Source organism: Coloeus monedula (genome assembly GCF_965178545.1).
Source record: "Coloeus monedula genome assembly, chromosome: 29".
Lineage (NCBI taxonomy): Eukaryota > Metazoa > Chordata > Aves > Passeriformes > Corvidae > Coloeus > Coloeus monedula.
The window spans coordinates 2952336-2968554 of NC_138809.1; the positions used below are offsets into that span (position 1 = coordinate 2952336).

General features: G+C 60.3%; 4 protein-coding genes across 4 annotated transcripts; all 4 read left to right on the forward strand.

The window, feature by feature from the left end:
- Nucleotides 1-271: 271 nt before the first annotated feature.
- LOC309583095 (uncharacterized protein) lies at nt 272-4450 on the forward strand (the record flags this gene model as incomplete). The annotated part of the gene is made up of 6 exons (XM_082298621.1): nt 272-412; nt 946-1106; nt 3445-3454; nt 3602-3702; nt 3963-4116; nt 4208-4450. The coding sequence occupies 6 exons, from the start codon at nt 272-274 to the stop codon at nt 4370-4372; spliced, it is 732 nt and encodes a 243-aa protein (XP_082154747.1). The 3' UTR covers nt 4373-4450.
- Nucleotides 4451-7326: 2876 nt separating this feature from the next.
- On the forward strand, nt 7327-8032 carry LOC309583096 (protein S100-A12-like; the record flags this gene model as incomplete). Its single annotated transcript, XM_082298622.1, has 2 exons — nt 7327-7479; nt 7790-8032. 2 exons carry the CDS (start codon nt 7327-7329, stop codon nt 8030-8032), a joined length of 396 nt encoding a protein of 131 aa, XP_082154748.1.
- Nucleotides 8033-10690: 2658 nt separating this feature from the next.
- On the forward strand, nt 10691-11376 carry LOC309583051 (protein S100-A8-like; the record flags this gene model as incomplete). Its single annotated transcript, XM_082298566.1, has 2 exons — nt 10691-10882; nt 11212-11376. The coding sequence occupies 2 exons, from the start codon at nt 10691-10693 to the stop codon at nt 11374-11376; spliced, it is 357 nt and encodes a 118-aa protein (XP_082154692.1).
- A 2023-nt stretch (nt 11377-13399) lies between these two features.
- On the forward strand, nt 13400-14914 carry LOC309583134 (protein MRP-126-like). The gene is made up of 3 exons (XM_082298680.1): nt 13400-13484; nt 14012-14170; nt 14547-14914. The coding sequence occupies exons 1-3, from the start codon at nt 13476-13478 to the stop codon at nt 14733-14735; spliced, it is 357 nt and encodes a 118-aa protein (XP_082154806.1). The 5' UTR covers nt 13400-13475; the 3' UTR covers nt 14736-14914.
- Nucleotides 14915-16219: the final 1305 nt, after the last annotated feature.

The window sequence follows — 16219 nt, forward strand, 5'->3', positions numbered from 1 at the left end:
GGCGCGGGCGAAACCGCCTGCGAGGAGCTGCTGGGAAAGGCCGGGGGCGAGGGGCTGCCGGGGGGGCAGTGCCACCCCCGCCGGGCTATAAATGCCCACCGTGCCCCGGCTGCCTCATCCCGAGTCCTTTTGGGGTGCTGATCTGCGCTGACCCGGTGAGTCCCTGCTCCTCTTCCTCCCGCAGCTCCTCCAGCAGCTGCTGCACCCCAAAAACCTCTCCGGGAGATGCACAGATCCCGATGCCACCCCATGCTCTGTCCCCAGGCTGGCGATGGCGTGTCCCCTGGAGCAGGCGATGGCCGTGATGGTCACCACCTTCCACAAGTACTCGGGCAAGGAGGGCGACAAGTACAAGCTCAGCAAGGCGGAGCTCAAGGAGCTGCTGAACAAGGAGCTGCCCATCTTCGGGAGCGTGAGTGCCCGCGGGGCACCCCTGGGTACCCCTCGGGGAGGGGGTTGGAGGGGCAGCAGCAAACCAGCCCCGGGACTTTCTCCCGGGCCAGGGGGGGTCTCTGAAATTCCCCCAGTGGAAGCTGATGGATTCATCCCACAGGGACCTCGTGCTCCCGGGAAAGCCCTGGGGAAGAGGAGGGATGAGGCCTCGAGGGGCTGAGCTGGAGCAGGCGCAGCCCGAAAGGAAATTTGGCTTTTTTTTTTAATACCCACAGGAATATTTTGTTTGGCAAAGGAAATCACGCTCCGATTTCCACTTTTTTTTTTCACCTTTGTTTTTTAACCCCCACTTCCCTTTCTTGGCTTGTGGCTTCAACCGAGAGGCGAAATTATTTTTGCCAAATTTTTCCACATCCGGGAGGCACTTTTGGTACTTTTGGGCACTCCCCACCTGCAGCTCCCAGAGGCGAAGGGAAAACCCTCCTTGAGGCAGGGGAGGGAAATGGGGTGGGACGGGGCAGCCCCTCACCCCAAACCCTCTCCCCCTGACAGAAACAAATGGACGAGGCTGAGTTCAAGCGGCTCATGAACGACCTGGACCACAACAAGGACAGCGAGGTGGATTTTAAGGAGTACGTTTGTTTCCTGGCCTGTGTCACCATGGGCTTCAATGAGTTCTTCAAGGACGACCCCAGCAAGCAGCACCGCAGGAAGTGACCCCCGGCTGCTTCCCACCCCGGCCCTGAGGGGCTGCAATAAAAGCTTTTCCCCAATCCTGGCTGAGTTCTGGGGGTTCTGTTCAGGCTTTCCCCCAATCCTGGATGAGTTCCTGGGTTCTGTTCAGGCTTTTCCCCAATCCTGGCTCAGTTCCTGGGTTCTGTTCAGGCTTTTCCCCAATCCTGGATGAGTTCCTGGGTTCTGTTCAGGCTTTTCCCCAATCCTGGATGAGTTCCTGGGTTCTGTTCAGGCTTTTCCCCAATCCTGGCTCAGTTCCTGGGTTCTGTTCAGGCTTTTCCCCAATCCTGGCTCAGTTCCTGGGTTCTGTTCAGGCTTTTCCCCAATCCTGGCTCAGTTCCTGGGTTCTGTTCAGGCTTTTCCCCAATCCTGGATGAGTTCTGGGGGTTCTGTTCAGGCTTTTCCCCAATCCTGGCTCAGTTCCTGGGTTCTGTTCAGGCTTTTCCCCAATCCTGGCTCAGTTCTGGGGGTTCTGTTCAGGCTTTCCCCCAATCCTGGATGAGTTCCTGGGTTCTGTTCAGGCTTTTCCCCAATCCTGGCTCAGTTCCTGGGTTCTGTTCAGGCTTTTCCCCAATCCTGGCTCAGTTCTGGGGGTTCTGTTCAGGCTTTCCCCCAATCCTGGATGAGTTCTGGGGGTTCTGTTCAGGCTTTTCCCCAATCCTGGATGAGTTCTGGGGGTTCTGTTCAGGCTTTCCCCCAATCCTGGCTCAGTTCCTGGGTTCTGTTCAGGCTTTTCCCCAATCCTGGCTGTGTCCCAGGGGTTCTGCTCAGGCTTTCCCCCAATCCTGGCTGTGTCCCAGGGGTTCTGCTCAGGCTTTCCCCCAATCCTGGCTGTGTCCCAGTGGTTCCGTGGCCGCAGGCAGCGGGCTCAGGGTGACTCACTCCTTCCTCCAGCTCCGTGGGATTTTCCACGGCGTGGCTCAGCCCCGGGAGGTGTTTTTTTGGGAGAAGTCTGAACAAAACAGCTCCTGGATGTCCCTCCCGGTCATCCTGCCTGGCTCGGGGAGGGTTCAGGGTGCTTTAGGTCAGAACAGGGGTGATTTTCTGAGCCCAGCGTGGGGCATGTGTGGGCATGAGGTGCCTTGGGTGACACCAGGTTTGGGGGAAGGGGGACATAAAAGCCAGAGCGTGTCCCCAGTGTCCACCCAGAGACCCTCAGCCCCCCGGGATGTGGGTGAGCCCGTGCTGGGGGGGGGGGGGCCGCACTGCAGAGCTCAACCCGAGCCCCCCCAGGATCCCCACGGAGCCCCGGGGCCGCGGACAGGCAGCGATTCCCTGGACACGCCACCCTGGGATGGGGCTGGGATTTGGGAATCACGGGGCTCCCCCATCTCGGGCAGGTCGGGGCTGGTTTGGGAAAGGTCCCTCAGCTGCTCTCCGGCTTTCCCGAGAAAGAATCCCGGGAGTAAAGACCCCACAAAGCAGGGCAGAGCTGGCGGACCCCGACAGAGCCGGTCCCCACGCCCCCAGCTCCTCCCCGAGCCCCCTCAGGTCCTTCCAACATCTCCAAACTTTTCCCTGCCCCTTCTCAGACCCTTTAAAAAGAGCCCCCGGCGCTTCTGCCCGTCCCAGTAATTCCCACCACCTTTCTTCTCGCTACTGGGGAGACGAGCTTCAGGCTTGGGGGTTACTTCTGCCAAAATGTAAAGAGCCCCCCGACCTGGGGAGATGCCGAGAGGGGTTTGGGGAGGTTTCACATCCCCCTGAGCGTCGGAACAACCGGAGCTTTGTCCCCTGTGTTTGTCATTCTGGTCCCTGCAGCAGCCGAGGGTTGAGGGGGCTGGGGGACACTCGGGGGCTTTGTCAGGCCTCACCCCAGGGCTGGGGGTTGGAAACCGTTCCTGGTGTTCTCCACAGCTCCAGGACACGTGCCCGGGCCACGCAGCCACCAAAATAGCTCCGTTACACAACGGCGCGTTGGGACGCGCCGCCCTCGCCGTTAGGAAACAGAAATCGCTGCCAGGAGACTGGAAAACAGAAAAAAAAAAAAAAAAAACAAAACAGCACAACCCCGGCACGACACCACCCCCGTGGCCAAACCCCGCTCGGCCCCAGACACCCCTCGGGATGCTGCCAAACACACCGCGGGTGGCACCTGGCACCACCTGCCCGGTGGGATGCGGTGCCCACCGGGACATCCTGAATCCCGAGGGATTCTCCCGGGCCTGGTGGTCCCTGCCCAGCTCCAGGGGCGCATTTTGTTCCTTCTGACCCAAACCAGCCCCCTGGGTGGGTGGGAGGGCCGGGGCAGCTCCCGGGATTTCCTTTCTCCTCCTTTTCTCCTCCTTTTCTCCTTTTCCGGCCGTGTCCGGGCAGGCTCGGGATGGTCGGTGCCTCCCCGGCCGGGTGTGTCCCAGGCGGGGCTATAAATGCCAGGGCCTGACTCTGGCTCCCCTTCCGCCCTGCCCGTCCTCCTCTGTCCCGTCTGAGCTCTCGGTGAGTTGCTTTTTTCCTCCTTCTCTTCCCTCTCCAGATGCTCTCCAGATGTTGCCCAGGCGGCAGCTGCCCCATCCCACAGCGGTGTCCCCTGGCAGGAGCTTTTCCCCGGGGCGGAGCGGGCGGTTCCTGCTGCAGGTGCCGAGCTGGGAATCTGGATTTCACCTGGAAAAGCACCTGAGCCCCTTCCCTGCCCGGCCTGGGCAGGAGGGGGCTGTGGCCCCCCCAGTTTTTCCCTCTGTTTTGGAGGTTGCCCAGCCCGGCCGGGAGCGGGAGGGTGGAATTAGGGAGGGAACGGTGAATCCCGGGATGTGCTGGGGGCTGGGAGGGGCTGTTCGCCCCTGGCACGGAGGTGTCTGGGGATGCCAAACTCCTCTGTCCCCTCCTTGTGTCCCCAGGCTTGCCGCTGTCCCCATGGCGTGTCCCCTGGAGCAGGCGCTGGCCGTGGTGGTCGCCACCTTCCACAAGTACTCGGGCAAGGAGGGGGACAAGTACAAGCTCAGCAAGACCGAGCTTAAGGAGCTGCTGATGAAGGAGCTGCCGAGCTTCAGCGTGAGTGCCGCATCCCGCGGGCAACTCCGGGATCCGGGGACGTGCAAACCCCGATTTTAATCCCGCCCCCCCCCCCTTTTCCCCCGGGCAGAAAGAAACCAGCGAGGCGAGTTTACAGAAGCTCATGAGCAACCTGGACTGCAACAGCGACAGCGAGGTGGACTTCCAGGAGTACGTGACCTTCCTGGCCTGCATGGCCATGATGTGCAACGACTTCTTCCAGGACCTCCCGGACAAGATGCCGCGCAGGAAGTGAGGGCAGGGCGCTGCCACCTCCCCGGGACCCTCCCGTTGTCCTCCCGATGTCATTTCAATAAATTTTGATTTAAACCAAGCGTTTTGCCCCGGGGGTCTCTCTCCCCGGGCCGGGGGTGTTGTCGCTCGGGTGAAGCCCCCGTTCCCCCTCCGCGGGCGCCGGACCGGGAGCGATTCCAGGCTGGATCCGGCTCTGTCCCGGGCTGGATGCTGCGTTCCCCGAGGCCTCGAAAACCGCCCCGGGGCCGCTCCCTGGCAGCCGCGTGGGGCTGAGTCAGCCCTGCCCGGCCGCTCCTGCCCTGCGTTCCCAGGAGCTGTTCACATCCACGCAGGGCGAGGCGGAGCTCCCGCAGGGATTAACGGCTCCGAGCTGGAATTGTGACCCTCACGCAGGGTCGGGGTCTGTCCCTCACCGGCCGCCCCGCGGGGCAGGACCTGTCGCGATGTCACCGCGGGACGCTTGTCCCTTCCCCAGCCCCGCTCCCGCGGGGTTTCGCCGCGTTCCTGCCCGGGGTGGGGTTGTGCGGAGCAGCCGGTGCTCCGGGCCAGCCCTGCCGTGATCGCCGAGCCCATCCCGCCCGCGGCTCCGCGGCTCCGTTCCTCCCCCGGTGCCCTTTTCCACCCTCAGTGAAAAGCTTCGCCATCCCGCGGGCTCCAGATGTGCGACACGCCCCTTCCAGATGTGGCTGTGCGCCCTCCACCAGCGTCATCCTCAGCTCGGGGATGCTCCCGGGGGCACCGGCGATGCCACGAAGGGACAGGACAAGAGGGAACAGCCGCAGGCTGTGCCAGGGGAGGCTCGGGTTGGACACCAGGAGGCATTTCCTCCTGGAAAGGGCGGTCAGGCCTTGGCAGGGGCTGCCCAGGGAGGTTTGGAGTTGCCATCCCTGGAGACGTCCGAGGAATTCCTGGACGCTGGTCTGGGTGACCAGGTGGGGATTGGTCAAAGGTTGGACTCCATGCTCTTGGAGGGCTTTTCCAGCCTCAGTGATCCAGGAATCTGCATCCCTCCCCCCTCACAGGGATCCACCCTGAATCCCTCCCCACTGACAGGGATCCACCCTGAGTCCCTCCCCACTCACAGGAATCCCTCCCCACTCACAGGGATCCATCCCCACTTGCAGGGATCCACCCTGAATCCCTCCCCACTCACAGGAATCCCTCCCCACTCACAGGGATCCACCCTTCATCCCTCCCCACTTGCAGGGATCCACCCTTCATCCCTCCCCACTCACAGGGGTCCACCCTGAATCCCTCCCCACTTGCAGGGGTCCACCCTGAATCCATCCCCACTTGCAGGGATCCCTCCCCACTGACAGGGATCCACCCTGAATCCCTCCCCACTCACAGGAATCCATCCCCACTTGCAGGGATCCACCCTGAATCCCTCCCCACTCACAGGGATCCACCCTGAATCCCTCCCCACTCACAGGAATCCCCCCTGAATCCATCCCCGCTCACAGGGGTCCACCCTGAATCCCTCCCCACTGACAGTGATCCACCCTGAATCCCTCCCCACTCACAGGGGTCCACCCTGAATCCCTCCCCACCCTGCCCCAAGCCCTGGGGCTGCACCCGGAGCACTCCCAGCCCCTTGGCTGCACCCACGTATGGGGCAGGTGCCAATCCCCCGGTGGCTCCTGCCCCCAGGTCCCAAAGCAGAGCTCTCCCAGTGTTTGGACAAGCGCGTTCTGGGGAATTTTGGGCAGCAAATGGCAGCAGGAGGCCCCACGGTGAGCGCCTGGCCCTCCTTTCCTCCCCACATGGCCCGGCCACGCCCTCACCTGTCCCATGGCACACACGTGTCCCTGTCCCTCTCCCCACATGGCCCAGCCGTGCCCTCACCCATCCCCAGACCTGTCCCAACCTGACGGGTCACCCGTGTCCCTCTGCCCAGCCCACGCGTGTCCCCTTCCTGGCGAGGACGCGCCCGTCTCCAACCCAAAACCTGTCCCTTTGTCTCCCTCTTTTGCAATTTTCTGTTCTACTGGCACCAGTTCCTCGTGCTCGGGGATGACGAGGCTGGCGGGAGATGTTTCACCATCGCTGTCCTTCCCACTTCCCAAAAGTCTTAATGACCATCGTCGGGCCGGACTCGGGGTGGAGGCTCCTCACCAGCCCCCTCCAGACACTCAGGGTTTTGCAGCTCCTTCTGGGAACTGGGAACACTGGGACGTGGGCCCCAACACTGCGGGGACAGCTGGGAGTGGGCAGCGTTTGCCAATGCCCTGGGTTATCGTCGGGCAGCAATTCCAGCTGCCGGGAAGTGCCACCTCCCAGGACCAGCTGGCAGAGTTCCGACACACCGGCGTGCCCAGATTTGTACCCAGGATTGACTCGCTGGAGCGGCGATTCAGGGGGAATGTCCTCATGGAGGGGTGGGATGTGCTGGCCATCCCTGGCACCCGTCCAGCGGCCAAATCCACCAAAACATCAGTGATGAACCACGTCCCCCACTGGGTAAAACCAGCGTCATCCCAGTGGAGATCCTCACCCAGAGAAGCTCCTTTCCATTATCTCCATCAACCACTGCGGGAACATTCCAGAAAAGCCCCTGTGCCATCACTAACCCCCGAGGCCGCCCCCTCATAAATGTCATTTTTGGTGTTTCCTTGTTTTGCCTGACGGGTTTGGGCCTTCCCCTCCCTCGGTAACAGTTCCTGGAGCCGGGTGAGGAATCCGCACCTGGGCGTGCTGTGCTGCCTTGCACAATTCCCGGGGTTATTGCCCCGGAGGGAATTGAGGCTGTCACAGACAGAGCTCAGGGAGGGTATAAAAGGTGCCGTCCCCACCTCGGCATCACTTGATCCTCCTGCTCCGCTCCTGCCGTGCGTCCTCTGAAGAGGCCAGAACTCCTCCAAGGTGAGCAGCTCCTTCCAGACGGCGCTGGATGAGCAGCCGGTCCCTCTCCTCGGGTTCCATTAAATGTTGTGCCGTTTGTCCCTTCCCAGCAGGATGAAAACCGACCTGGAGCTGGCCCTGGAATGCGCCATCAACATCTACCACCAGTACGCGATGCGGCGACCCATCGATGACTACCTCAGCAAGAACGAGTTCTCCAAGCTGCTCAAGGAGACGGCCCAGCCTTTCCTCCAGAACACGCTGCCGGTGAGATCCCGGAGCCGTGGAATGGGATGGGTGGGAAGGGACATGGAAGATCCTCTCATTCCAGGGATGTTGGGCAGGGACATCTCCCACTGTATTGGGATGCTCAGAGCTCATCCAATCTGGCCTTGGACACTTCCAGGGATGGAAGAGCTGAGCGCTGTGGGATCCTTGGGGATGGGGGTGGCCGGGAGCTTCCCAAAAGGAGGGAGGGTTTTTTGGGGTTCAGCCCCTGCTGGCTGATCCTCGTGCCACAGCTGGGGACAGGCAGGGTGACCCTGAGTGACTCTGCTCCCCGTTTGTCCCCCCGTAGCCCAACACGAGCACCGACAACTACATCAACCAACTCTTCACCAAAGCCGACGCCAACCACGACGGCCGCCTCAAGTTCACCGAGTTCATGACCACGCTGAGCCTCGTGGCCATCGATGCCCACAACAGGTCCCATGAGGACCCTGGGCATGACCACGGCCATGGGCATGACCACGGCCACGACCATGGTCATGACCACGGGCATGGGCACGGGCCCGAGCATGGCCACAGCCACCGTCGCTGAAACTGAAGCGTCTCCTGGGGTGGCTGAGCCACGGGACTCCGTGTCCCCAGGAAGCTCAGCCTGTGCCCGTAACCAAACCTTTGTCACCTGCTTCTATTTCGTGGCACTGAAATAAAATCTCTTCCTTTGAGCACCAAATCCATCCGTGTTCCGTGTCCTGGGGTCTCTGGGGAGGGGGTGACGCCCACCCAGTCCGTGGTTAAACACAGACTGAACGGTGGCACGGGAGGGTGGCACGGGGGGACTGGGCAGAATGGGGGGGTCAGGATTAGCGACTGGGGGGTCCCCACTGAGCAGCACAGGCTGTGCGGGCTCCTGGAGTGTGTCACATCCCAGGGTCACCCCAATGCCTTCCCAGACCTCGACAGGCAGGGGGGGAGCACCCTGGGAGTCTGGGGGGGTCCTGGGTAGGGGCAGCTCGGGGCTGCACAGGAGCATTCCCAGCCCTGCTTGTCCCAGCCCCTCTTTGGATGAGGTCCGGGATGTGCCGGCGGCAGAGCAGAGCTGGGGGCTCCTTCCCCAGGTCTCTGCCAAGGGACTGGGACTGGAGGTGTCGCATTCCGGGAGTGTCACATGCCAGGGGTGCCACATCCCAAGGGTGCCACTTCCCAGGCGTGCTTCAGATGTTTTTGTAACTCCCAAAACAACCCGACAGCCCCAGCAGAGCAAAGAACGAGGCCGAGGGGCTCCGGGGGCTCCATCCCGGGAACTGCTCAGAGGAGCGGCCGCTCTGCAGAATGAGTCCAACATTTCAAGGTGTGGGGACACATCCCCCAGGTCACAACACATCCCCCAGGTCATGACACATCCCCCAGGTCACAACACATCTAAAAGCCACCGTGGGCTCCTGGGGACAGAAACAGCAGTGGAAAAGAACTCCTGGATCCATCGGTGAGGGGACACAGAGTGGGAAACCCCCAGGCTCAGGAGGCTCCGGCATTTCCAACATCAGCCGAAACCAGGAGCCCGTCCTGGATGAAGCCAGGGGGGTTTTGGGTGGTTCACTCGGTGACACAGCGAGGTTTCGCATGGTTACTCAGTGACACGGGACATCTCTGACTTCGGGGAGCAGCCCTTGTCCCCCGAGATGCCACTCACTGTCACCTCGGTGCCACTTGGGCATCGCTCCCCTTGCAGGATTGGGCATCACGAGCAGCCTCCTCCACAGATTTTAGGGGAAAACTGGGAAAGTTGGGCAAGAGGCTGCGTGCGAGGGCTGCACAAGCGCACCAGAGCTTTCCCTGCCAGCTGAGGAACGAGGATGCAATTTGGGATGGGTGACAATCCATAAAGAGCAAGGCTGGGAAACAAAAGAAGCAAGGAATGAGTCAGGGATACCGGAATCCAACCCGTGCTGTGCCCTGGGGGCCTACAGGAGCATCCTCAAACAGGAATGGGCACCCCTGGTTTGGCTGCTCCTTGCCTCTTCCTCGTACCCATTGTCTGATTTTAAATCTCATTGTCTCCTCCTGACAGGAGGTGACAATCACAAAACACGAGGTGGTTCCTGCACCAGCCAGAAAAGACCCTGACCTTGGGTTTTCTCCCGGTTTTGTGCCCAGTTTCCTCCAGAAAAATCTCTGCAGTGAGAGCAGAGGTCTGGTACAAATAGAAAACAATGGAAAATATTCTGGAAAACAAGTGATAAAATGCGGCTGCTGCGCTGTCTTGGGTGGTGTCCAACCAGTTGGCGTTGTAGAGGACAGATCCCATTGAGAACACATCCAGGGGACAAAGTTTTCCCTGTTTTTCTGTAAAACAGCCCCATTTACTCCCACGTCAGAAGGAAAATGTGCAAATTTTTTGTCGCGTTGCAGAACTCCCCATGTTTTGGCAATTTCTGCCCCAACGGCCTTGCCCTTGACGTTGAGGTGTGACAAACCCAGGGTTTTTCCCTTCCCTGAGCCCTGTCAGAGATGATGGAGGGGACAAGGACAACATTTCCAAAGCCTGGTGGGTGCAACCAGGAACTGAGCGTAGGAATGAAGCCGGGAGGGGCTCAGCGGTTCCCACCTGGCAATTTCCAGGTGCGGGAAATGTGAACTCAAGCTGATGCTTGTGGCAGGTGTGTCACCAGCTCTGATGAAAGAGGACCTCAGACAGGTATAAAAGGGCTGATCCAGGCTCCTGGGTCACACCGACGGATCCATTCCCTGCAAACCCTCCTCGGAGACCAGGGTGAGTAGGACAGCGATGGTCCTTGCAGGGAAAGCGATGGGGGAGGAGCAGTTTGGGATGTGGCCTGGGCCCAGAGCGATGGATTCTACTCGGGGTAGAGCAGGAGGTTGGTTTGGGTTGGAAAATGAGCGCGAATTAACGGCATTTTGGTGCCGTCTTGGGTGGAGGCACCATGAATTCTGTGCCCCCGGCCCTAAATCCCCTCGCTGGTGGTGCCACAGTGGCCTGACCCTGCCTCCCTCACCTGAGAAATGTCTCCAGGTGTGTCAGGACAAGCTGCTTCCTTGGCAAAGCTGAAAGTGGAGCTGTGACCCAGCAATATCCCGAAATCCCCTCATTTCCCACTCCACACCAAGGAGCTGAGGGTGCCCCCGGGCTCAGCCCCGGCAGGACGAAGCTCCGGCTGCGGCTCCCGCTGATTTTCCTGTCTCAGCTTTGAGGTTTGTCCCCGGTTGCTGCAGGTACCTCCGGAGCTCAGCCATGTCCTCCAGCACCCACAGCCACGCCGGGAGCCGGCAATTCCCTGGGAACTGCACCCTGGAGAAGGCCCTGCAGACCGTGGTGGATGTTTTCCACCGCTACAGCATCCGCCAGGGCGAGCTCGACCTCCTCAACTTCAACGACTTCAAGACGCTGCTGACGGAGCAGGCGCCGTCCTTCCTGACGGCCTGTGTGAGTGCCAGAGGGACGATCCCGGAGCGGTGATCCCGGAGGGATGGGGCTCAGGAGGCCTCTGGGGGATGGGGAGCAGCCCCGCCGTGGTTGTGGGGCCAGGACGGGGGTTTCTGATCGCACCCAGCTTGGGGTCACCCGCGCTCTTCTTCCTGCTGTGGGGTTTGGGACAAAATCCTGTCCCCTCCGGGGTTTAATGTGGGGCTAAAGGCAAGGGAGGGGAGGGTCAGGACATCCTGCAGCTTCCAAACCTTTCCCAGGGCAGGGAAGGATGCACAGGGGTGGAGCCGAGGAGGGGATGTGACCCCTCCTCCTGTCCCCAATTTCAGGACAGGAACAGACACGGCTACCTGGACGAGCTCTTCCAAGAGACCGACCTGAACAAGGACAGTGAGCTGAGCTTTGAGGAGTTCACCATCGTGCTGAGCAAGGTGGCCGACGACGCCCATCGCATCAGCCACGGTTCTGACCGCTGCGGGCCGGACCAGGACTGAGCCTGGACACGGAAAACTGGGAAAAGGAAGCTTTAGGAATTGGGCTGCTGTAGGAATCGGGCTCTGTCTGCTCTCTGCCTGCTTGGGACAGCCCCACTCATGAGACAATAAAGCATCGCTTGAAATTCTCCGAGTCTTTCTCGTCTCCTCATCCATCCCACGCGTGGGAGGGTGGGATCTCACCGCCTGCGGGATCACCCTGGGGTGACAGAGCTGCTGCTCCCTCTCCCCACACCAGCCACTCTCCTGCCCTTAAAAGTGTGTTTTGAAGGAGTTTTGCAACTCCAGCCTCGGGGTGTCCCTGCAGGTCCTCGGGCACAGCCAACCCTGGGCACCTCCCAGCAGCTCCTGGGCTGCTCCGGCTCCGGCTCATGGATCCCTGCCTGAGCCTGGGCCTTGGGGACAGGGCTGTGGCACAGCTGGACAGGGAGGTTCCCTTTCAAGGACACCTGCAGAGCCACCAAAGCGGTGCCAGCACCTGTCCCTGTGACCCTCAGCACTGCCCCTTGTCCCCGGGCACTTCGGTGCCTGCACTGACCACTCCCAGCCTGGGCGCTCATCCCTGGCTCCAGCCACTGTCCCACCTTGGAAACCCCTGGCCACCCCCTGTACCCCATCCTTGCCCTCCTTCCACCTCCAGGCTGATAAAAGTGACCCAAAGAGGTTTCCTGAAATTGCACCAAAACCCTGCAACGCCGCGGCCCGTCCCGGACACCCCGTTGTGAAACGTCCCCGACATCTCCAGATGTTCTGTGCACCAGAACCCTCCTGTTGTGAAACCAGAGCACCCCCACCAGCAAGGGCTGGGGGCTGGGGGGCTGCTGGGAACGGAATCACAGAATCCCAGGATCATTTCAGCTGGGAAAGACCTCCAGGATTGAGTCCGACCTGTGCCCAGTCCCCATCTGGTCACCACCCAGACCAGCGTCCAGTCATTTCTTGGACACCTCCAGGGATGGGAACTCCAAACCTGACTGCCTTTTCCATGAGGAAATTCCAGCTAAAAGACCAGGGCTGCAGCTCCTGGCATGGTGGTGGCCCATATCAGCTCCTCTGGAGCTCCTGAACTCACCCCAGGCCTGTCTGGGACCTTGTTTTGGCCTCCACTTCGTGTCCAAGACCCACCCGAGGCCGGGCAGGTTAAACAAACCCCCCCCAAACGGGTGTGTTGAGTCAGCGGCAGCTCATTTTAATGAGGAAACACTGGAAAATCTCGTTTTGCTCACAAACTTGGCAGCTCTGAGCTGCCAGGCCTCTGCCACGCCAAGAAACAACAACACGAAAAGCCACAAAGCGAGGACAGAGCCCTGAAAAGTGGGGGGGGGGGAGATAAAAAAATACTGCACCTTTCAGCCACACCTGGGCTCTGCAGCTCTGGGCACACCTGGGGCGGGGAGAAGCCACCCTTGGCACAGATGAAATGGAGCTCCTGGAGCTCGGCCAGGCTGGAAACACGCCCGGATCATCTTTCATGGAGAGCTGGTTGCTGCAGGCAGGGGATGGTCCTTCCGTGCCACCTCTGTCCCAGTGTCACACAGACAGCCCTGCCCGCGCCGCCAGGAGCAGGTGGCACTCGGTGTTCTGGTCTGGTGAGGGGTCAAAGGTTGGACTCGGTGATTTTGGAGGTCTTCTCCAACCTCAGGGATCCTGAGAAGCCGTGGGACACTGGGATGCACCAGGGGTGGGGACATTTTGGGGACAAGCAGCGATGCAGCAGGGCAGGAACGATGCCGTGGGTGCCCTTCACCCCCTGGCATTGGAAAACAACCCCGGAAAGGATGAAAATCGGGTGGCAAGGAAGAATCCCGAGGGAAGGCGCTTTTGCCAAGAGCTGGCGGAGAATCACAGCCCCGGCAGCAGGTGAGGGGACAGGGCCACCCCCACCTGAGCCCGTGGCACCCCGAGCTTGCGGGAAAAGCCACAGAGCCCCTTTTTAGGGAACTACCCCGGAGCCTTGAGCAACGGCAGCGGTGTCATGGGGACAGGCTGGAGCGGGATGAAACGGGGACGTTTCACAACGCGCCACGGCCCGGCTATAAGAGACACCAGCGTGGCACCGGCCCCCCGCCCGCCCCAGGGGACCTCGCTACGGTGACAAGATGAGCAAGGCAAGTTCTGGTGGGCGCTGAAGGTCTCTGTGCTCTTTTCCAGGTCATTGGAGGTGTGAGGATCCACCGGGAGCATCTCCTCGCCGTTGCTTGCAGAGCAAAACCATCTCAGCCCGTGAGGGGAGAGGTTTTCTCCTGGGAGAGGTTCCTGACCACCAAAGAGGCTCCTGGACGTCGGATCTCGTGCTCTGAATCTCTCCAGAGGGTTTTGGGGTGTTGTCCCCTGCTCTGTGTCCCTACAGAGGGTTTTTGGGGTGTTATCAGCTGCTCTGGTTGGTTTATCAGCAGTGCCAGGCTTAGACAAGGCCCATTTTGGGGGCAAATCAGCTCTCAGCTCTCATTTGTAGGTGCACAGGGCAGAGGCTGCAACGTCCTTCAGTCTCCTGGGAGGAAACTCCAACAGCTCCAATTCATCCCCAAAAAGGAATGGCTGAACCTGCCCCGGCTCTGTCCCAGTCCCACGCGAGGCCGGGGCCGGTTATCCCAGATTTTCCTGATGTTTTTTGGTGTGACCATTTCTCTTCCAGGCCTCGCAGACCCAGGAGCCGCTCTCGGAGCTGGAGAAGGCCATGGACATCATCATCGACGTCTTCCACCAGTACTCCCGGCGGGAGGGGGACAAGGACACCCTGACCAAGAAGGAGCTCAAGCTGATGATTGAGAAACAGCTGGCGAATTACCTGAAGGTGAGGGGAGCCAGGGCTGGGTTCTCCACACAGGGCTGGATCCCAGTGCCTGGATGTCCCCAGGGTTTGGATTCACCCCCTTCCCACTCTGCTCTCCTGCCCAACCACCCCACTCCAAACATTCTCCGTGAAGGAAACCCTCACAACCCTGGGTGAACCTGCAGCCCCTCATCCCCTTCTCTGCAAGAGTCAGGATCACGTTGTCCAAAATCCCCTTTTCCCCCTGGAAACCACACCAGAAACTCACCCCCAAAGCCCATTTTGTTCTTGGAACCCACTTTCCTAAATCCCAGGAAAAGTTTTTTCCACCCAGGTGGGAATTTTGAGCTGCGAACGAGGGGACTTTTCCCTCACCTTGTCCCCTCCTCCTTCGCAGCACGTGAAGAGCAAGGCCACCATCGACCAGATCATGAAGGACCTGGATGTCAACAAGGACTCCCAGATCAGCTTTGGGGAGATGATGCTGCTGGTCACCCGTGTCACCTGTGCCACCCACGAGCACCTGCACGAGGTGGAGGACCAGCAGCAGCAGCAGCAGCAGCATCACCACCACCACCACCACTGAGGCACCCAGGCAGCGCTGCAGCTCCCGGTTTCCTCCCCTCCAAGGAATCTTTGAGCTTGGAGAAGGCTCCAAAGTCGAACCCAGCCTTAAACCGCCCCTCCCCGCCCACCTCCCTCCTCCCCTTCCTCCAAACGCGACGGTTTTGCTGCCAAATAAAGATTTGCCCCGAGGCTGCCGAAGCTCTCCTGTGTCTCTGTGGGTTTTCCTGGGCTTTTCTCTCTCCTTCGACCTGGCAAATCCACCTTTGGGACAGGCTGCAGATTCCCAGGGGTGGGGTGGATGCCTGGGAGTTTGGGGTTGGCCGCAGCAGCCCCTCGTGACTCATGATGTGCTCCAGAGGTTGGGATTGCACCAGGATTTGACGGATTTTTGCATTTCCGACTGGAAAAAACCCCCTATATTTTGGTCTGAAAACGCTCCACGGTCTCCTAACCCCGAGTTGTGGCAGTGGGCAGGAGCTGGGAGAAAGGATGGGGAGGAATGAGCACTATTTTCTGGAGGAAAACCCTTTTTAGGGCATTTTTGCTCCAGAGATGGAGGTGGACACGTTAAGTTTTGGGCAGCTGCGTTCTGTGTGGACATGAACAGGAAACAACCCCCATTCTTCACTCAAAACACCCCAAATTTGCACCAAAAAGGTTCATTTGTTATTAATCAGCTGCTTTCCAGAGGGAAAGGGCAGCTGGAAACATCAATGGAACTGCTGAGGAGCCCCCCAAGCCCCTGATTTCCAAACCCCTTTTGGGGCAGGAAAAGGACCAGCGGTGATTTCCCAAGGCTGACTCAGAGCCCTGCAATCGCCCAACTCCGGGAAGGAACCTTCCAGAAGCTTCCCCAAAGCAGCAGAGCTGAAGCAAGACCCCCCTCCCCCAGCCCCAGCTAACACAAGACCACCACAAGTTTGCTTCACCCCCAGGTTGCTTCAGCTTCCTCTGGAGCCGGTTTTGACACCCAAAATGTCAAACTCCTCCTAACGAGGTCAAATCTGCTCCAGGCCCAGGGTGCCCTCAGCTCTGCACCCCAAAAAGGGGCCCGGAGCCCAATCCTGCAGCATTTTGGGGTCTCTGGAGCAGGAAGAGCCCCCACATCCCATGGGGAGTGGAGGGGGCTCGGTGCCACCACCCTGCCAGGATAAATCTCAGCACCTCCAGGAACCGGGGCTGGCTCTGAGGATGCACCAGATTTGGGGGACAAAGATTTGCAGCAGATCGGGATTTTGGGGGGGCTCTTGGTGGGAGGGGAGGTCCAGACCCTCGTGCACCCCCGGGAGGGAGGCAGGAACCAGCCCGAGGCTCCGGCTGTTGCTGTAACCGGGTATTTGTCAAGTCAGGACCTGCAGCCTGGGCTGGGGGGGCTCCTCTTGTGCCACCCTGGGGCTGTTGGACAGGAGGGGACAGAGAGTGACCAAACCCCACACCCCGAGCGGTCCCCAAATCCACAGGGAGCCTTCCATCCCCACCAGGGCTCCCAAAAAGTGGCGTGGG